The sequence below is a fragment of the Numenius arquata genome, chromosome 6, assembly GCF_964106895.1.
Source record: "Numenius arquata chromosome 6, bNumArq3.hap1.1, whole genome shotgun sequence".
Lineage (NCBI taxonomy): Eukaryota > Metazoa > Chordata > Aves > Charadriiformes > Scolopacidae > Numenius > Numenius arquata.
Genome location: NC_133581.1, coordinates 44,399,740 through 44,421,755, shown reverse-complemented (window position 1 = coordinate 44,421,755; position 22,016 = coordinate 44,399,740). Strand labels below are relative to the sequence as shown.

The 22,016-nt window shown below is 42.7% G+C and overlaps 1 protein-coding gene across 1 annotated transcript; it reads left to right on the top strand.

Annotated features, from left to right (window-relative positions):
* The first annotated feature begins 875 nt into the window (after nt 1–875).
* Nucleotides 876–15,155, top strand: DCAF4 (DDB1 and CUL4 associated factor 4). The gene is made up of 14 exons (XM_074148788.1): nt 876–927; nt 1,632–1,742; nt 3,371–3,468; nt 5,236–5,393; nt 6,872–6,954; nt 8,179–8,281; nt 8,983–9,126; nt 9,789–9,833; nt 10,583–10,661; nt 12,285–12,380; nt 12,492–12,589; nt 13,303–13,479; nt 13,707–13,821; nt 14,754–15,155. Exons 2-14 carry the CDS (start codon nt 1,672–1,674, stop codon nt 14,945–14,947), a joined length of 1,461 nt encoding a protein of 486 aa, XP_074004889.1. The 5' UTR covers nt 876–927; nt 1,632–1,671; the 3' UTR covers nt 14,948–15,155.
* Nucleotides 15,156–22,016: the final 6,861 nt, after the last annotated feature.

Below are 22,016 nucleotides of genomic sequence, written 5' to 3'. Positions count from 1 at the left end.
CTAAAAAGTAACTTTTTGGAAGGAAAAAGGATAAAATCCTGGTTTTTCACATTTTTTGTGAACTATAGCTCATGTTTTGCTGCAATCTTAATCACCCATTAAAGGAATAAACATTCATACCACACTTGTTTCAATTTTTTAACTCCCAGATGCTGTAAAAGCAGGAAGGGTGGGAGGAAGGCCACTTTATGAAGCCACCCTAAGGACGCTTCCAGTAAAAGATGAAAAAGAGAACATTCTTACAATGCCTGCAAAGAGGTGGTAGTCACAACGACATCGTTTCGTTGCCCTTTCAGCTTTTGCTGACTGGCTGAGGAGCGCTGAGCTCTTCCTGCCACCCACCGCTGCAGCCCCCAGCCTTCCCCCACACCTTGCCCACTCGCTGCCCGCTCCCCAAAGCTGCCCTAATACTAACACCTCGATATCCCACTGTTTGCTGCCCAGCAGAAGGCTCAGAAAACATTTAAGCGTCAAGACACCTCAGCTGGGAGCATGACTTCACAGCCACCACTCTCCTTTTCGAAACTCTTGAGCAATTCTGTGAGGCCGCAGCAGCTTCTAGCTCCCCGAAGCCAAAGGACGGCCTTTAACCGACCAGGGACCCAGAGAAGGAAGCGGCGGCTCCCTTTCAGTGACCCCCATCTCCCAGAAACACTCATCTCTGCCTCCTTCCCTCACCAGGCCCCCTCCGCCTTCCATCCTAATTCCCGGAGGACCCAACCGCTCCCCCTCACAGACTCCAACTACCGGCCCGCCCGTCCTCCCCTTCCGCGGGGCGCACGCGCCGGCTCTGGCCTCCCACTGTTTTGGTGAGCGAGCTGTCCGTCAAGCGGCAGGCGCTGGTGAGGACCAATCAGACGCGCCTATCGGGACGTGGGCGGAGCCTTGGCGGCAGGGTGGGAAGCGGCGAGGCCTGGCCCCGGTGAGGTATGGGGGAGGTCTGGTTGTGGCCGTGCCTCTGCCTCGGGGCGGGGGGCGTTTAGCTTCAGCGCGGCGGGTGAGCCGTGGGGCTGGAAACTGCCAGGAGTGAGGAAGTGCGCGTAGTGTGGGTGGTCAGCGGGTCTGGTCGCCTTCAAAACCGGGTGTGTCGGCCTGGCTACCCCGTGGAGCGGAGGCCCCTCCGGCAGCAGCGCGGAGCTAGGCCTGGGCCTGGGCCTGGGCCTGGACAAACGGGCAGGCCGGCGTTTGTCGCTTCGGTTTGTCCCTATGTTGTCCCCTCCGCTTGGAAGGAAGCGTGTTGCTAACACTCGGCCACAGCTCGGCCGTGGGACACAGGTGGTGGGGGAGGGCGCTCACGCTGTCCTACACACCGGAGAGCTCAGCAAGAGGGTGTTTATTAGTGCTACACACGGGAGGTGGTCAGCGCCGTGCCCTCCTCACTGCAGCCTCCCTTCAAACGGCCGGCGGTGCTGTTCTGCCTTGCCTTTCTTAAGGATCTAGTGCCGTTTGGACTTGAAAGTGTTTCTCTTTAAAAGTAAATCGTTTTCATCAATGTGCCTCCTAGGGTTTGATCTCTAGGCTGCTGCGAAGCTGTTTGAAACTGGTGGAAAGAGGCTATGTTAAGAATATCTCTTGTATGTTGGACTTTTCCGGGCAAGTAGCATTGAAGTATGTGTGTGTTTGCTTTATAGGTAGAAATTAAGAGAAATTACAGGAGGGGCAAAGAAAAGCATGAATAGAGCAATCGCAAGCGCAGCTACCGCTCCCATCAGAAGACGCAACCGCAATAACTGTACTGAAAGGCAAGTATAGGCAGCTTGTACTTAGCATGGGTTAAGCTGTTAGATGTTACGCCTAATTAAATTTGCAGAATAGTGGCTATCTAGAACTGGGAGGGTTGCCATCTAAAAATCTAGTAGACAGTATTTCTGGTGTATCTGTCATCCCTAGTGGGAGTGAAATTGCATTGATTTCTGGAAATTTATCATACGTTCACAACTGTATATTGATTTTAAACTAAGATGTGGTTCCTTGAGCTAGTCCTTTCAGGTGTGTCTGATAACTCTTCATCAATATGCAAAGATAGTTTAGGGAAGAAAAATGTTTGCAAGTACTTCATTCCACCTGCCCATTTATTTTATGCCTTAGTGTCTACTAGTGTAAAAACTGTCATTAAAGGATCTTCCTGAAAATTTGAAAGCATGTGAAATAATGTGGTAATAATACCACATCTAGCAGATCAGGAAACAGAAGCAAGGTCTCAGGAGTCATACGCTGCCTTGAAAACTGATTCTTTGAGAAAAGCGCATTTTAAACTTTAGAACTTATACTTGCCCGTGTTTGAGCTGTTTTTATGGTTCTCTTTCTTTCCTGTGTTCTTTCCTTAGTGCCTCTTGCAGGAATAAAAGAGGCTAATCTTTTGCTTTTTTTATTATATTTTAGAGAAGGAGACATATACACATATATATGAGTTGCCCCATTAGTTATATTTGTGTAAGAAATGTTAGAAATGCAAATGGGCCCTAATTCAGTGAATATAGAATTAAAAGGATTTTATTTAAAAGCTTTAAATTGAAGTGCTTGGGTTTGGTGTGGGGTGTTTTTCCCCTTATAGATTGCATGTGTTCTTTAACTGTTTTCAAAGTTGTATAATCAAACAGCTATAGGGCTGGTATTAGAACTAGAATTTCTTTGTTATTCTGTTTTTAATAAATTACGACTCTTGCAAAACATCTTGGCCTGATGCTTTTAAGATGATGTATAGTAACTCCTGTCTTAAAAAGTGAGAATTGTATGGGTGATTAAGAAAACATGCCAGTAGAATTTTGTCCACCAGTCCTGGATGTGCCCATTTAAATTAATTCAAAAAGAAGGCGGCTGCAGTTACCGTGTCAATTGCAGTGGTTATTACAAAAGTAGAGACTTTTCTTTCTTGGAGTTTTCATTAAACTTTTGTTTATTTTGCACATTTCTGAACCTCATCAATGAAATTCTTGTTATGAAGAGCCTGTTTGTGACCCGACATCAGTGTTTTACCCACACTGTCTCTTGCTTTATGCTGTGAAGACTTACATGCTTTCAAGGGTAGGCTTTTGTTTTAATAAGGGAGTATAGTAAAATATCCAGAATTTATCTTTCACTGAAAAGAGTTAAAGGCACTTGCAGAATCAGCAGCCACCTCTAATGTTTTAGCAAGCAATTAAGGCTTTTAATATGTTGGTGTCTCTAATGTTCTTGAGAGATTTTTAAGCTAAATATTTTTACTCTTTCGTTATCATAGTTCAGTGTATGGTGATATGCACAGTGTGCTTATCACAACCCTGCAAAATTGTACTCCGTTAATGTCAATAACAAGCTGCTTTCTAGGTTCTTTGGCAAAGATGGGTAGGACAGTTGTGAACCTGTCATGAAGGCAATGCTATTTTTTTAGGCCAGAACAGAGGGAACCACAGACCCCAGTGAACGCAGGCGCCAGCAGCAGTGGAGATCCTTCTTCGTCCCGTTTAACGCAGAACTCTGCAGTACCAGGTAAGAGAGCCTGTTTCCAGGTCAAAAATCAGTGTCTATATGTTGGCTGTATGAAAAAAGTAGTAGTAGCTGCGTTAATAGCATGGTGCTACAGGAAGGATATAAGCAGTAAAGTTTGTAGAGAAAAGTAACATGGGGTGATATAAAAAGATGTAGTAAGTGAGGACCTAGAGAGCAGGGCCAAATGCACTTTCAGGCCCACAAGTGCTTCTCTTGTTTGAAAACTTGTGTGCTTAGCCAAGCTGTTAGAAACTGAAAAAAATAGAATTCTGTTTCTCTTTCCAGAAATCTTGCTTTGGGAAGAAAATGAACTTTGTTTCTTTTCTTGTATGTACTGAAAATGTTATAAAATACATCTTTCAGTAGAAACATTAAATGAGCAAAGAAAATAAGAGAGCATATAAAAAAATTGTAACTTGCATCCAGTTAGTCAGTCTTCTAAGACACAACGATTTACCACTTCAGGGGCAGGGTGGGGAAATCATCTCTTTTTATGCCTTCAGTGTATTTTGTAGTCTGTAAGATATACACTTTGGCTAAGTGTTTGTTCGTTATCAGGGAGTTGACTGGTGAAACCAGACTTGAGGCAGTAGTAGTGCTATTGAGGAAGCTGTTCTGTTTGCATGTTGGTTTCCTGGCTCAGGGAACAGCCTTAGCAAAAGCAAAGCCTGTGGGAACATCTCTTTCCCCGCAACAGGAGAGTCCTGAAACACCACTGACTCTGGCTTTGTCTGCTGTTAAGAGGTCAGAGTTTAAAGGGACCTTTTTTGTATATCACCCTTTTGTGCTTCAGAGGTTGTGAGTGTGTTAGGAAATGTATCCTGCAAAACAGTTACTGTTGTGTAATTAGGCTTTATGTACTAAATGCACTGTGCTTTTATGAACCTTACTGATTCATTCACTAACTTTGTATTTTTGTTGACCCGAATAAATCTTGGTCTTAGTCTTGTTGCTGAGTTTAAACCAAAAAGATGCTGACAATTGTAAGCAGCAGCAAAAAGAGGTTACTTCAAATGCAATTTCTGGTAGTACATAAAGGGTTAAATAAAAACTCTTGAAACGAAGATGTTAACACTGACCTCTTCTGAATAAAATTCTTTGTCTTGAGACAATGTACCATTATGAATCTGTCAGAGTATTTTACCTGGCTGCCTCTGTGAATTTACTTGGGCAGTGAAGCGCTAAAATTGAATGTGTTTGTTATCCCAGTTTATCTTTGGAAGGAGCCTCTGTGTATTGTCCAAACGTACTCTTGATTGTATCAAAATCTCTTCTATATGTTGAAGAAAAGGTGGCTTGTTGTGGGAAGTGGAACACTTTATTTGGTTTGGGTGATACCTCATTGTCAATTTTTATTTCGCTTTGGGACTGCCCTCCCTAGCCTTTTAGCCAAGAGTGTCTCCTCATCATTGATTTATGGAGGAAGGTCATTTTTGTTCTGCAACAAAACCTTTCCTCTCTGCTTCTCTGATCTGTCTGAATTTCATCTTGGTCAGTGGTGACATCCCTTCTGTACCTGTGTAATAGCACTGCTTTTGAAAACTATAAATATTCTTTTTCTTTTTTTTTTCCTTTAAGTGGCTGTCATTTATTCCTAGTCTGTATCGTGCTTGGGACTTTCTGGGAGCAAGAGCGTTGAGCCTTGTGACTCTGACCTTCCCAGGAAGATGTGGGATGTCAAAGAGCAATAAGCAAACTTAATTAGCCATCTGATTTTGCCTGGGTTTTGCCACTTTTTTTTTTTCTATTTTTTTTTTTTTTCCCAAGAACTGCCAGGATTTTACTATGACTCAGAAAAGAACCGCTATTTTCGCCTACTGCCTGGACATAATAACTACAACCCGCTCACCAAGGAGAGCATTCAGTACAAGGCGAAGGAACGCGAAAGACTGAGACTCTTAGAAGAGGAAGAAAAACAAAAGAAGGTACATCCTGAAAAAGATTGCAATTAGGCTTTATTGTGCTCTGGCCCAGGAGAGATTATAAGATAAAGCCTTTCAATTCTGACTGTGGTATGGTTCCCTAAGCTGTCCAAAGAAACGAAAATTTCTTTTTGTTGAGAATTTATAGTCCTTGAAGACTTTTGTTTGGCTGTTCCCCACAGGATTGAAAGCAAGTCATTACAAACAAAAAAACCCCAAACTTAGAAATTCTGAGACAGGAACTGTGCTCAGAATTGGAGGTTGTCCAACATTTACACTTGAGACAGGACATTGGATGCCAGGTTTCAAATGCCTTGCCTTGAATTGGCAAAGTGGGGTCTTGATTTTACGTTTTCCCCATGTTTAATAAATGTATTGATCAAATTCCTGGACCTTGAAGAAACAATACTAATGATATTTTGTGGAAACAGCTTTTTCATGAAGAATATTTTTTGGACAGGTAAAATTAAGGCAAGTCTTATGTTTATGCCTGGAAAGCCTGTGTGCTTTTCATCAAGTATTACAGCAGAATTAATGCTGATGCTGGATATTGGTAATCTGGGTGAAATACCTAACAAGGATGTCTTTTAATTACCTGAAAGCCATGTCTCACAACTTTACAAATCACAGCTCAGCTGAAATATGCTGACATTTGGAAAAAGTGAGCAGTATTTTTCTTCTTCGATAACGAAGTTCTCACTTCAACCAGCTATTCAGTTCTTCAGTCTTCACTGTGAAAGTGCTGTGTTGGTTTGGTTTTTCATTGTTTTAGCTGTTTCCATGAGCAGTTTAGGTTTCATAGATACCAGAAAACTGATGGCCATGTGGCTGTTAATAGGAACTGTGGTTATACATCTCTTCTCAAAATCTGGCTATTACTGAATGAGACATCTGAATTACGCTCCCAGATAAGAACATTTTGACTCTTAAATACTTGCTTTGTCAGAGCGTTATCAAAAAGATTTCTTACTCTGTAACTCTGCAAAGTACTCTATCCTTTGGTCTCCCCAGAAGGTGTTTGTGTGAAATTTTAAAAAATGATGAATGGAAAAGTAGTTTCGTGCAGCAGTAAGACTGCATAGTTAATAGCTGTCTTGTTGTAATAGAAAGTTTTGCTGTATAATAAGAATTTAAGGTGTTACAGTGGAACTAGAAGGTGACTTCACACCTCAAGGCAGTACTGCTGATTATGTCAAGTGAAAACAGCAGCTGGGTTTTTTGTTGGTTTTTTCCTCCAATTCTGTATTTATAGAAGCACCCCACATCTCACAGGAATACATCTTTGTTTCTTTCTTGTTTATTTACTGTAGTAGACCAGGGAGATGGTGCTGGAATGTGTTTTATAGACCTTCTGAAAATTTTAATCTATGTAGGCTAGAGGAAAAAGTCACCTAAATATCTCAAACACCTAAGACCCACAGCCATGTTTGAATTGTAAACCAGCAAATAACTGAGTACACTTCCATGTTTTTCCCTTCCAGAAAACAACAAGGGCTGGACTGAACTCATCTATGCTGTTACAGAAAAGGCAGCTGGGTTTGCTCAGCTCCACAAGTTATAGCAGGTACAATCATTTGCTTTGTCTTCTGTTTGCAATACCAAGTTCTGCTGTTAGTGCAACTGTTCCTGTCAGGTTTTTTTTGCATTTCTTACTGTTCCACTTAAGACAAAAAGGAACATATTACTTACAATAAAATAAAAAAAATATATATTCTTTTTACCATGTTGTAGTTTAACCCCAGCAGCAACTAGGACTGTGCAGCCACTCGCTCACTTCCACCTGTTTTGGATGGGGAGAGAACTGGAGGAGTAGAAGTGATAAAAGAACTCTTGGGTTGAGATAAAGATGATAAAGAGTTTAACGGGTAGAGCAAAAGCCACACATGCAAGCAAAGCAAAACAAGGAATTCATTCACTGCTTCCCGTGGGCAGGTGGGTGTTCAGCCATCTCCAGGGAAGCCAGGCTTCATCATGTGTAACGGTTGCTTGGGAAGACAAAACGCCACAACTCCGAATGTGCCCCTCTTCCTTCTGCTTCCCCAGCTTTATATATCACGTGGTGTGGAATATCCCCTTGGTTAGTTGGGGTCACTGTCCCGCTGTGTCCCCTCACAACATTTTGTGCTCTCCCAGCCTGCTCAAGGTGGTGTGAAGAGCAGAAATGGCCTTGACTGCTCAGCAACAACCAAAAGCCACCAGTGCGCTACCAACACTTTTCTCATCGCAAATCCAAAACACAGGACTATACCAGCTGCCAGTAAGAAAATCAACTCTATCCCAGCTGAAACCATGACATATAATCAAATTATACAAGTGATGAAAATCCAGATGAAGGTTTCCCAATTTCAGATAAATGGAGTTTAAAACTTCACTCTTTTTTTCCCCCTGTATATGCTGTTTTGCCACATTGTGCTTTATGAATACAGTGCTGCTTTTCTTTGGATGGATGCTCTTCAACTGGTGTGACTGTTCCCCCTGCCTCTCTGTTAGAATTGCTATGTTCAGATTCAGTAACAGCACAGAAGGCAAGTTAGCGACTTGCTTTGTTGTTGTTTCTGCTACTGAAGATGTGCCAGGGTTCAAAATAACAGCATGAAATCCCATGAACATGGAAGATGGGTTATATAAGTGAAATTGCAGTATGCTAGTCACTAAGGCATTTACTTTCTGTGATTGAGCAGCAGTTCTGGATATCCTCTCCAGAATTATTCTTGTTGGCATTAAACCTAGGCTTACCTGAATTCTTCTTTCTTCTCCCTCCACCCCACCCCCCCACCTGCTTTTACAGGCTGGTCCATGAACTAAAAGTGAACTGCATGCGGAGGAGGAAGATAGAAATTCACAGTCCAAATCCCTTAGTTGCTGGAACCAACAATTTTAAAATAATTGTGGTATGTTATGAGAACTGTTAAGTCTTTAGGATAAGAAAGCCCATCTCCAGTGAAAATAAATCAAATCCCATAGGTCAAATTTCGCTTTCAAAGATGCGTTATTCCTGTTGTGTCACTTCTCAAAATCTGTGCTTGGTAATTTTAAACAGGTAGGAAGAGGCTGTTCCTTTCCTAGAAACGGAAATGGTGAAAAGGTTGGATATGAAAGTGTTTGGGTTTGTTTTTTTTTAAGCTGATCAACGTGTTCTCTTGGAAATAAACAAATAAACAGTAGTTGAGTGGATAATTAGTTTATGGGCGGGGGACTGGAGAGGATTCAGAGAAAGAAGAAGAAAAGGGAAGAGAAGAATTTGGGGAGTGGCAAAGTCTGTGGTCCAGCGAGTCTATGTAAACATCAAAAATAATTTTACATCTCATGATCTGAAAGCAGTATCTGCTGGTTTTGATGGTATTGCCTGTGCAGGAGAGGTCTCTGGAGTAAATATCTGTTACTCAAGGACTGAATCCTTTTCTTACGCATGTTTTTTCCGTGCATGCATATGAAAAGAAGTTGCCCACTGTTTTTAGATATAATGGTACATGATGGTGCTAAAGGGATCAGAATTAATGTGTTGTTTCCTTTTAGACCTAATGCAGCTCTTCGAAGCTGTTGTTTCCAGTAAGTTTCTAGTAAGTGTGACCAGTTAGCTTTTATTTTACAGGCAGATGCTGCTTGCGAACGGATCTTCACTGTGAACGATGTAGAGTATGGAGGATGTAAATATGGTATCATCAACCTGAGTGGTTTGGGGAAGGAGTCTCTCACTGTGAAGATGTACGACAACCTCTACTTCACAAACCGCAAAGTACTGTGTTCTGTTCCCTTTCCTTCAGTTCTTGCATTCTCAGAACGCTGTTCTTGGGAGGCATGAGGGCTGAGAAGAAGGTTAGAAGGAGAGAATGGAAGCATCTAGCAACGTGCAGTTTGAATAAACACAGAATCACAGTAAACTTTTCTCTGAAAGTCCTCAGTAGCAGTGTTAGTTCTCGTGAATGTTATGTTGGAAAGGAAGACTATGTACAAGTACCAGCTTCCAAGGATAGCATTTACTTCAGAGTTGCACTTGGCTGTAGCTGAAAAAACTGATGTTGAGGGCCAGAAACTACTAAGATCTGCATGCTTCTTTCTTAAATATAATTTTGGGAAAATGTGTTTATCCTTGAACATGAAGAAAATTTAAAACAGGCTTTCATAATCTCTTCATGCTCAGATTCTTTTAAGGACAATCATCTCTTAAATAATAGGATGTGTGTAGTACCTTAATCTGTGTTTGGACAGACTTCGCAGTGCTGCTCTGTCTCCCACGTTTAAGAGGAGTATGAGGCTAAAATGTTCATGTCCCATTACTGGGCTATTTAGTGGTCTAAGAAGTGTGCCAGCACATAGTTTTGTGTCATTTTTCCTTGGAAATACCTTTTCATGAATTGAATAAGATCACAAAAATGGTATGTCTTCTTGTGTCTGAAGGTGAATTCTGTATGCTGGGCATCATTGACTCATCCAGATTCTCATGTTTTATATCCTTTTAAAAAAAGCAAAATTTCAGTTTAACTTTCACACAGCTGCATCATGCTGGTTGGTTGGTTTCTGTTTTAAACCATCCTCATATCGGTTGGGGCAAGAGAAGAATGGGAGCAATTCATTGGGATTGTGCTCTGCAACTTTCAGAGCATGTCTCAGAAGAAGAGGAAGGTTGATGGTATAGTAGAAGCAGCAGTAATGGACGCTGCAGAACCGAGAAGAGAGGAAGAAAAGGGGATTTTTTATGTGGGAGATGGCAGGCAACAGATGTGCTATTGAAGTGCCAAGAGAGGAAATTATGTAGAAATACATGTTATGGCTCATGGGAAAAGTCAAGCAATTCATGAGTGATCCAGAAGGTGGCAGGAGTTCATCAGGCTTGCTCACAGCTGGTTAGGAGTTGGGGATTGTATCAGCATGTAAGGATGAGAAGAATGATCCATGTAGGCCATGCATTTTTTTTTTTTTTTCTATTGCTAGGAAGATGCCTTAGTATTCGTCTTGTCTTTCTGGTAGTGAAAATACACCAGCAAGTATTTGAGTTCTTTCTAGTTCTTTCCTGTGACAGAAATGAAAAGTCAAGGCTTAATTGTAAACTGTAAGGCACATCAATGGTTTCAAAGGGAAAGTATGTGAGCTGTGGCTGTGTCAGAGCATCTTGCTTTTCCCAGCTATAATTTTTCGGCAGCCTGGTCCGTTCTAGGCAGAAATCTTTGTTTTCCTTAACTCACTTCATCAAGCTGTGCCTCATGGGAATTGCAGAAACTCCAGGCTGTGCCAGTCTGCTTCCAGAATCATTGTTCAGCAGCACAAACCCAGGTAGGGTGGTTTTGTTGTGGTGTGGGCTTGGGGTTTTTTTCACCAATTTTCTATAGCAGTTATGGTATGAAAAGAGCTTGAAGGAAAGATTATTTTCACACTTTTCTTCAGTAGTTGGTGAGACTGTTGTATTCTTGTAAAACTTAGAAAATCTGAAACAGTTTAAGATGAAAGAACTTACCTTAAGAATTAATTAACAAGCAGCATTCAAAGCACTAGTTTACTTTTAGCTGCTGCTGATGTAGTACTTGACTTTGGCAGGAGAACATCTTACTTGTGTAAGCAAAGTGAAGTTTGGGATTTTTCATGAGTAGCTTGGTCTGTAACTAATACTCAGAAGCTGCACACAAAAAGTACTCCAACTTCCTATTTGAACTATATAGAATCATGTCAGAATCCCTCCTCACTGTAGCTACTCAAATACGCTCAGTGGATTAATCAAAGGTAGAAAGCTGGTAAATGTCTCAGCCCATAGCTCCTTGTACAAGCTCATGCTCGGCTGTGTGTAAGCATGACTGATTTAGAGAATCCCATGTCTTCAGTCTGATGGCTGTAGCTGTATCTTTATATATTTATTCAGTATTCTTGGGGGCAGGTCTTTATTAATTGGACTTTCTTGATAGATGTCAGAACCATGCTTCTTCAGGTCACGCACCACAGTGCTCTGACCTGGAGGTTTCCATTCAGACATGATCAGATAGCTTTATACAGAGGAAATCTGTGATAGATAATAAGAGTTATGGACCTACTTTAAATTTTTAATGTCATGCTATTTATGCAGCCATTAAAAAAAAAAATGCATAGCATTAGCATGAGCTTGACAAGTGAAGGTGGGTGGCCACTAGGCCAGCATGCCCAATTACTCTGTAGAACATCTTCATTCCTTGACCATAATCAGATGACCAGAGTTCCACCAAAGTCCTCCTGTCTAGTATTTCCTATTGGCTGGTTTAGGTATTTCCAAGTTTCTTGACTGACTTCACTCTCCTCAGCTGTGGTTTGAGGGAACCTTGCTAAGTAGATGCTGGGTGCAAAGTAGAACTTAACCTGTCTAAAACTGTGTTTTAGACATGTCTCCTGTCCTGTCTGACATATGCGGATGTGCCATGAAGGAAGTGAAAACTGCGGACTTAAAAGTTATGTCAATTAGTAGACTTTGTGCAGAAGCTGAGTGAGTAACAGTCAAATCTAGGGTGTTGTTACTTACTCAAACTTTTTTTAAATAGGCAGGCTAAGAACTTACGGGTTAGTCTTTGGCTAATCTATAGGTTATAAAGTAAATGTTTTGTATTTCTAGTCCACTTATCTTTCAAAAATGGCTTACTTAGTGTCTAAGAAAAGTGTTATTTTTCTTTTTTCCTGCCACAGTCAGCCCTCTGATGACTGAATAAATTTTAGTCTCACAATCATCTGTCTATACAGAATATAAAGTCTTCAGTTTACAGTCGTGAAGTCTGACTTCTGTTTCCTGTCTCTGGAGTAGCACAGGGACACTAACGGGTAATGTTTTCTCTGCTTCAGATTGAAATGTTGAAATAAATATGGAAATCCAGAGAAGCTTTCTGAGTTATCATCCTGTACTAACATTATATGGACACTTCATGTGTTGCTCCTCTCTCCTAGGTGATCGACTTGGAATGCTGTGCAGCTTCACGATATCCACTGGCTGGTCCTGTGCTTGGTGCCTGAATCCCCAAGTAGACACCTGCTTCAGCACAGGTGATCCGCAAGGCCAGCAACCCCATATCTCTCTGTGAGAAAGACTTTTTGCATTAATCTCCCAGCTGCTCCCCAAATTACAGCTAAACAAACATAATCTGTCTTCCTTAGGCCTGACACGACGAGTTCTTGTGACCAATGTAGTGACAGGGCATCAACAGACATTTGGAAGCAGTAGCGATGTACTGGCACAACAGTTTGCCACACAGGTAAAAAGAACCTTACACCCTTCGTTTTTCAGAGGGCTGCCTCATCACCGGGCTTTTTATTCTAGTTGTGATGGGACTTGGCATGCTGAACGTAAGGTTACAATTAAAATTATCGTTGGACAGCTGTTCCACAACAGCTGGTGTGGTCTGATGCTTGCACACAATTAAATAGCAAGACAAAAGATTAATTGATTTCAAGCTCTGTGGCAACAGGGTAATTTTTTGTGAATTGTGCAGAGGTAAAAATGAAATGAAGTAAAAAGAACACAGTAATAATGTGTTGTAAAATTGTTTGGGTTTTGGCGAATGACCTCATTTTGTTAACATTCAGTGTATTGTCTCCATCAAGAAGAAGAAAACCCCTATAAAGTACTATTGGACTTGTTCACAAAGATTAGTGAGGAGGGTAAAATTGGAATATGAGAATTCCAGTTCCTGTTTTGCTGTTACGTTAGACTTAAGTTTCTACTTACCTAGCTGAACTTTTTTTACAGCTAAAGTAAGTAGTTGAGGTTTGAATGGACCTAACGAGTTGGCTCCTGAAAAATGGTGCACTGTGTAATAAAAATTCTGGTTCTTAACGCCCTTGTTAATAAAATAATTTAACAGCTGCACCAGAGAGCTCAAAAGTTTGACATAACTTCTGTCTGTATAACTTGTAAGACCCTTTCAGATGTTAACATAGTAGACTTCTTCCTTTTGGATTCTTCCAGACCCCGATGCTGTACAACGGCTGCCGTTCAGGTGAGATTTTCAGCATCGATGTGCGTCAACGCAACCGAAAGGGCCAGAGCTGGAAAGCGATTCGTCTCTTCCATGACTCAGCAGTTACATCTGTTCGCCTTCTTGAGGCTGAACATTATCTTATGGCAGCAGATATGGCTGGAAAGGTACGGGTTTGTTGCACTTCAGGTATTCTGTTCCTTATGGTATCTGGGCATTGAGAGATGCTTATCCCGGTCCTGAGGGTGGATGCCTGTTCTTTGGCGGGGCGGTATGGAACTGGGCTGTAGTCCCATATATGGGTCCTTTTCCAGATCCACTTATTATTATCAACCATAAAGGGCTTTCTGCTTTTTTAATACACCGTCCTTCAAACAATTACTTCGACTTGCAGATAAAACTGTGGGACCTGAGAACAACAAAGTGTGTGAAACAGTACGAAGGGCATCACAATGAATATGCGCTTCTTCCTTTGCATGTAAATGAGGAGGAAGGACTTCTTACAGCAGGTGGGTTTGCTTTTTTCCCCTCTACTTGTAGAGTGCATGGCAGTGATTTTTTTATGCATGACCAGTTTTTCTTAGCTGTGGCTGTTGGAAGCTGTTAATTCTTTAAAATACAGAAGAAATTTAGCCTTAGACATATTGTCATATGCTATGAAAATTAAGAAATAACGCTATGGATGCACATCTACTATAATGGCTCCTGTGTAGTGCTTAACGGCTTTATCTGCTGTGTCCTGCAAAAGTCCTGTTACCCTTTCCACAGCATGTCTCGAGTACGGCAGAAAACACTTGATTTTGAAATTCAGGGGAAAAAAGGTGTAAACGGGAGACTTGGTGATAAACATATACACAGTCTTTAGCTTCTATATTAAAGTTATTTGGTGCATAAGCAGGGAGTGTGGTGAGGACTGAAGCACTGGCGTGTAAGCATAACTCCTTGTAAGTTGTCTATACCACTGAGGTTCATTTTTAATATACTTGGCTACAGTCTGAGATTATTTTTTTATTTTATTTTATTGGGGGTCAGGTGAAGAAAGGTAACAAGAAATGAAGCAAAGTAGAGCCAAGTGTCACTGTAAACATAGTGACCTCCTCTCCTTGGATTTGTCCATAAGTGATGGAATAATGAAAAGAATTTTTGTTAATTTGGCAGTTTTTCTCCCTTTTTTGGCTTAGAAGCTTGATAATGAGAAGAGCAGTCTAAATACTGATTTATCATGTCTTTTATTGCCTGCTAGGAAATGGACACTTACCCCACTTTTGCAGTACTCGGTGTAGAATTTCTGTTTCCTAAAGTATTAGTAAGCACTTTGCCTCTAGTGTGTGTGGAAATCATCAGGGCTTTTATCCCATGGACCTTCTGCTTCTGTGATGATAATCTTGCAGAGCTGTGTAAAGTACTTTTTGTGTGATGTTGAACTTTGATTCCTTTCCAGTTGGTCAGGATTGCTACACCAGAATTTGGAGTCTCCAAGATACCCATCTGCTTAGGACCATCCCTTCTCCTCACCCATCCTCCAAAGATGCAATTCCCAGTGTGGTGTTTTCTTCAAGACTTGGGGGTAGCAGAGGAGTTCCTGGCTTACTCATGGCTGTCAAACAGGATCTCTACCACTTCTCCTATAACTGACACAATATTCTCCTCGGACCTGGTCTACAAAGCTGCCGGCCTTATATGTGTCTTACCAGTCACCATGCTGTTGAGTCCACTCTGTGCTGCTCTCGCATCTGCTTTACCCATGGCATTCTGAAGCTCTTGCAGCAGGTTCAGCAAATCTTGCTGTATACGTCTCGAACATCTTGTAAATAAAAGCTGAATGCTGATTGACTTTTTAAGCAATATTCAGCCTTTTTGAAATGTAGCTATAAGCTTGGGAAAACTGGTACCGTGCCGTAAGGGCTTGACTCATGCTAGCTGAATTTGCTGTCAAAAGGCTGCTCTAGCTTAATCCTAGTTTGGTCATATCGCCATTTAGCTGAGGTTACAACCGCATTAGGAAGTTGGCTGGTGCAACAGAGTGGATTAGCAGAGTGAAGTAGCTGGTGTTGAGAAGGTGACACAGTAGGTGTTCTGGGGCTTTGTATGGAGCCCTGGTCTGGGTCCCTGCGTCAGCTGTCTCTACTACATCTGTGGCTGGAAGCAGTCCAAGGGACAGCTGTTTCCCACTCGCACTGGGAGCCCTTTGAGCTGGGCCATGCTAAACTTTGTCCTTTTCAGATGATGGTAGCGTGCCACTGCCCTGCCACCCTTTAAAAGGCAGCACATGTATAACCAAGCCCCTTGCCTGGTCCAATAGCCAGGCTGAATGTCCCTGTTTACTTATCATAGTGTTTCCTAACCTGGAGTTGGCCCGCAGTCGGGAATAGCAGACTTGCTGATGCAGCTGTAGCAGGAGACAAGCCCAGCCTGGACCGACCACGTGCTCTTTGGGATACAAGAAAACCTGTGCAGAGTCAGGGCTTTTGCATACTGAGGTACAACTGGGCCCTCAGCTGGGAAGCCGTAGCACCCGCTCATGGTAATTGGATGACGCTTCAGGAGCCTGTACCTGTATTTGAAAACAATTATCATCCCATGGAGCCTCATTACCTCCAGACCATCCTGCAGCTAGCATATGTAGGAAGCACTGACAAGTGCCGGAGCCTACAGGGGGTGAAGACCTCTTGAACTTGGTGGGGCTACTGATGGGCTTCACAGGAAAGACACACTATGCTCAAGTTTTCCAAAATTCTTAGAAAAGGAATGCAGGAACTGCCTTTCCATCCTGGGATCCACTTAGAACATTCAGATGTTCTGTGTCATCAGAGATGCTGCTTCCCGAGGGGTCCTGCCAGGTCAGCAGGTGACCATACAAATATGCTCTAATCCCAGCCTTGTGGCACAGCAGGTTAGGATGGAGGCAGTGTCCAGCAGGCTGGCAGAGATGGCCACGTCGGAGAGCTAAGCTGGGTGTTTGCAGTCCAAACGCCTCCTGAAGTCAGGCACAGACTGCAGACATGCACAAAGGTGCGTGTTGCTGGTGACGACAGGTGAGGCCGATAGCTGGGAGTACCCTCCCAGCACTCACTCCGGGGGTGCCATCCGTGTCCCCATCGCAGGGGGGTATGACAGCGCTGAGCGTCCTGAGAAGGAAAGGGCTTGTCTTCCTCCGAAAGGAAGCACCACAAGTGCCCTGCGTCACAAGCCCGATACAGGGGGAGTCCTTTCACAAGACCAGTGCAAACCTGAGAGTATGCTGTGGTTTTTTGTTTGTTTCCAATGTTTCCAATCTCCCCTTCCATATTCTAAGAGACTTTGGATAAGAGGGAATTACTCAAATATAGGTGCCAGGAATGGTTGGCGCTACTCAAAATCCTCCCTGTCCTCCAGGACTCCACACCCGTTTCTCCTGTCCCCTCACAGCCTTCAGGACGAAGCGATGTGCTGTTCTAGGAAACCGTCTCTTCTCAGCAGCTCCTATGGCTCCCCACACTCCAGTGTTTTGTGTGGTGATCTCCTTCCCTTTCTCTCTGTTTCTTTTACCTATTAATCTATGTAGAAGACAACAGAGCAGGAAAACTCTCCTCTTGGGAGCGGTGTAGTAACTTCACAGTGTGAATATATTCTAGGTGAAGTAGCTGTTGCAAGGGTAGTCAAGATGAAAGATGAATCCCAGCAAATATTCAGAACAGTTCCTTCCCTGTCTGAGTATACGTTCAAAACCCCCAAATCTTTCCTGTATCCCATTAAGGGCCATCTCCTGTTTCACTGCAGGCAGATTGAGCTGTGAATTCCTTACAGCTATGGCTCCCCCGATGCATCTGGCTTTAGCATTTCTCTGCAGAGCCGCCTTTCTCACCCAGAGCGGGTGGATGCTGCTCACAGCGTACCCTGTGCTGCCCCTCCTTTTCGCAGAACTTCCTTCTAAGACCAAGGGTCCCCTGTTCTCCTCAAACGGTAAGTGCGTCTTGCAGGCTCTTATTCCTTCCCTCTGTTGCTCTTGAGTAACCAAGAGACCAGTCTGGCCAGTGTCATCACTGATTCCTGGCTCACTCCTCTTTTCCATTTCGGAAAATACTCTGCAATTTGTCTTGATTAGTCATGTTAATTTGGGACATTTTCTGTTGCATGCACAGTGATTAATGCATGCAGCACAACTTTCAAAAGCGTTTGCATTGACTGATTTGCAGGATGCATTATTAATGAATCATCTGTTCAGGAAATGGGAATGTAGCAAACCCCATCCCACCACAAACTCCTCATGTTACATCTGATAACGATGTTACATCCAACTCAGAGCTGAGTTGGAACATATTTCACATTGATGTTATTGCTAGTAAACATGGGCGGTTCACACACTTGCAGGTAGCAAACCACAAGGACCGTAAGCTCCCTTAAATCAGAATTAATTCCAAAATTTAAACTATCATTTAAACTCTTTTCAGTGCTGTTAACTCCAGTAATGCCTGTTCTGCAAGAACAAGACCGTTGCGCGCACACAATTTTGCCCCGTTACCGTGGGAAACACAAACTGGGATCTGTGGCGGAAAGGCATCTTACGTAACTGAAGACAGTTCATTTTCTGCGTTCCCTTTTAGGCAAAGCTCCTAAAACAAAAGATACTTACTTGCTTTCTGTTGTTTCCAGGAGCCCAATGCACACACATGTCCCTACAAACCCCTTCACCCAACTGGTGCTTTTGCAGCCAACACTTCTAATTAGGCCTGGAAGAACAGTATGAAAGGAGAGGGGAAGCAGGGCAAGAAGAGAGGCAATTTGGCTTCGTTGGCAAACAGCCTGCAGGCTGTGGCTAAATCAACCATTTCACTCTGCAGCAATAGCTAGAGCCCTAAGGCAGCTAAAAAGGAACTGCCGCACTCTTACCCTCTGCTGCACTATCAAAATAGCGTATTTCTTTGCCTCAGCTTCTCAGCAAATATTGAACTAGTAGGAAACTTCAGCAAGGCCAAACTGCACCCCAAGACAGGTTGCGGCATCCCTCATCCAGCAGCACGATTTGTTTGGTCTCTTTTGCTCACTGGAGCAAGGCTCAAAGGGGACCACCAGGCTCTCCTCACTGGCCAAACTGCTGGTCTTTCCCATCAACACGATCGCTTCAGAAGCCACAGAGTCTCACCCTTGGTCTGTTCCTTATACCCTGCTTCTATTACTCAGCTCTCAAACCTGATTAAAAAGGCTCTTTCCACATAAAACCCTTTAGTTCACATGAGGTTCTTGGACATAACAGGTAGAAACTTCTATGGTTTTAACTTCAAGTGTCTAGAGCAGGGAGGGGACTTCTTTTGGGTTTTCTGTGGTGACAGGGGGTTATGTCTTTCTGTTGACCCTGATTTATTGCAGTACGTGGCTTCACGGTCATTCCTCCTCTATTAGTTTCGGTATTCATCAGGATAAGAGGTTACAAAAAAATCAATTTACTAGTCACAGTGTCACTCTGGCATTTTTACTTTTTTGGAGCTTAATAGGGACCTTTTCTACCAGTACTAGAAAATTAAGCATTATGTTGCAAGGAAGTGCGAATTCAAACTGGAATGTGCACATACATAGTCTTGAGATGTCCCCTTAGCAGTAGCTGCTTTCAGAAAAGTTGTAACCTAGCAGTGGACAACTCGGCTTTGGTCCCCAAACCTTCAGTTGCTGGTGGCTGCTTGCACATACTGCATATGCTACATATACTGTGTATACTACATATAACGCGCGCTGAACCAAGCTGTCAATACAAACCTTTCTAGACAGGGGTTCTGTGGAGAGGGGCTGGGGTTGAAAGATATTTGACCCGAGTATTTAAAGCACTTTACAAATTAGTTTCATGTTTCAAAAATGGAAGCCAAGGCACAAAGTTGATAAACCATTTTAGGTAACGGCTGAAAATATAATCAAGATCACCTTCACCTGCCTTCTCTTGTTCAAACAACTTCTTTCCTATCTGCAGTTCTATTAATACCGTGGTAGCTGTGAAGCACTCTGATGCCTTCCTGACAAGTCATCATCTGTACATTATTATACATACACCACTGCTCCTCTCCAGCGGTGCTGTAAAAAACTGCCTTTTAAGCAGAACCAGAAAGCTTAAGGCAGCTTTTCAAAATGCCAGAAATCAGTGTTTCAAAATCTCCAGGTACTCTTGATGTTACAATTTCTGTAATGACACAATTGAGACATTTCCTACATGAGGACTTTCACAAATATATATATAACTTGTATCTGTATTACTTTATTTTTTGCTTTAGTTATATCCAATAAAAATGAAGTTACAAAGCTGAACGCACTTTAAATTTGGCTTAAGATAACTGAGTAGCTGCCATTCTCATTTAGCTTTGTCTTTGTCACATTATACTGTTGATTTTGAAAGCCATCATAGTAAGTTTTTATTTATTTTGGCATTGCCATGATTTCACTGTTGATGTGCCTGCACTAGGAACAAAAACATTTTAAGACACACTATGTGCTGTGACTGACAGAATATACATGTCAACATTGCTTTACCATAAAGAGTGCTCAGCTAAAGCAGGGGGTGGGGATGCGACACGGACAACAAAGAAACAGACAGTTCTATCACTTGTCCAAATCACTCTCTGTTCTCAAATTACTGGCAGGCAAAGACGTATCTGTTGGTGCCAAATTCTATTACAGCCATCAGCAATAAATCAAATGCAGGGACAATGCCACAAAATGTGGAGTTACAGCGACTGACAGCATCAGTTGACAATGAAACATGAAAACGCGAGGCTGCAAAATAGTGTGATAATAGCACTTAAAACCTCCCCGGGCTGCTTATGCTGGAGGCAAAAAGCCGTAGAGCAGCAAAGTCTGTGTGACCAGGTGGGAAGCCGGAGTCCTGCAACGTTACAGCCCAGGCTGCTCAAAGCAACGGGAGAATTTGTGAGTGTCTCAGCACAGCCCCAGCAGCCAGACACCCAGCATGAACGCAAGGCAGGTCTAACGGAATGACGATGTTTATTGCAACGAATAAACTCTCGTTGACATCAAAAGCCAGCGAGGGTGGTCACGTGTTCCAGAACACGGCCAAAGGTCCAATTCACAAGTGACACAGGGAGGAACATATGGGACACACCTTGGGCAACTTCAGCGAGCGCAACTTCCCCTATGAGGAACTGGGCAGGAGGATGCAGGAGCGGGAAAACTAACAGGAGGAAGGGGAGAGCGGAGTAGGGGGACAGACTGAAAGACAAAGCAGTTGTTCTTGTGCAAGTAGCTACACGTTCCAGCCTGCTGCTGCCCTGACAATAGCCACGTGTTAGGGCCCTGCTGTTCTGCCATCTGTTTCCCGAGCTGCGAGTCTCAGGGACAACACGCACCTGGTATCTACATTTCAGCCAAGTCCGGCCTAAAAGCGTGCACACCTATGTGAAGCTCACGTATATCTGCTTCACAGGAGGAGAGGAAACCCCACAAATCCTATTCGAAGACAAATCTTTATGCTGAATTGGTGTAGGTACACACAATTGAAAAAAAATCCATCAGAATAGAACAATCGTATCAGACATTTTTTCCTCTACAAATCTAGGCTCATTTTGTGGTGCTTCAGGTGAGGAATTTTTTTTTCACTGGGGCATATCTTTGCACATCAGTTAATTTACATGATTATTTCACTCGATGTTTTCCGCAGCATTACCTAATCAGAAGAGGTGCAGAGGCTGCTTCATCTGCCAATAAGCAATCTGACATCATTTTTCTGGCAAGAGATTTCCATCAGAGAGTCGGCTTCGTTCTGTAACTCAGAACACGCTTTTACCGTGCCACATCTCAGACCAACTGAATTCATTATCTTACCAAGACAGTGTGCTGATTTTACCTACTAAAATACTAACGTTACAGAAACCTCAGTTGATCCAAAGGACACTGTCATCTTGACCAACTGCAATTTCATGGCGAGTAATTAATTTGTCTTCGGCAGAACGCATGTAGTGATCTTCTGGAAAGTTCCTGGAGAACGGTCCCCCTGCCCTTGTAAACAGACAAGATTTTCTCACAGGAGTTGCATTAGAGCCTCAGACCTGTCTTGTGCTGCCATTGTGAAACACTGAGTTTGGGGTGTTGCAGAGCTCCAGCGAGGTTGCTGTTAACTGCTGCCAGGTTTTGCAAAGACTCACTCAGGGTAGATGCTGCCGATACCTTTGCACACGAAGCATCTCTCCTAAGAGTTTAGGAATAAAACCCTCACAGGTTTCTGCTGCTAGGATTAACCCTTGTCTTCAAGCTGACTGTCCCACCCCAAGCACGGAATGCTCTCGAGTTACTTGCTTTAGTGATTTTTTTTCCAGATTTTTATTTCCTTCATTTAAGTTTCCCGTAGAGCTTTCTGTCCACAGGCATCATTTAACCCTTTTGGTTTTTTTGAATCCTAATGTGCTAATACAAAATAGCGTTGGGCTCTGCTAAAATATGCATCTATGCCCTTTAAATAGCTAATCCATTTAATTAACTATATTCTATACTCTGTGTACTCACAGCACCCAATACTATCAGAAAAAATAAAAGCTCTTGTGTACAGAAAACAGCAGTGAACTTAAACCTTACAGATTTTTTTTTTTTCCTTTTGGAAAACAAAGAACCCAAATAACCCTCTCAACATTGTTCAGAAAGAGTAACACCAACCCTGTTGCAGTTTAAGCACCACATAAGATTTTGCTTCGTTGAGCAACAGCATAAAAGATTCAGCTCCAGGATAATCAAT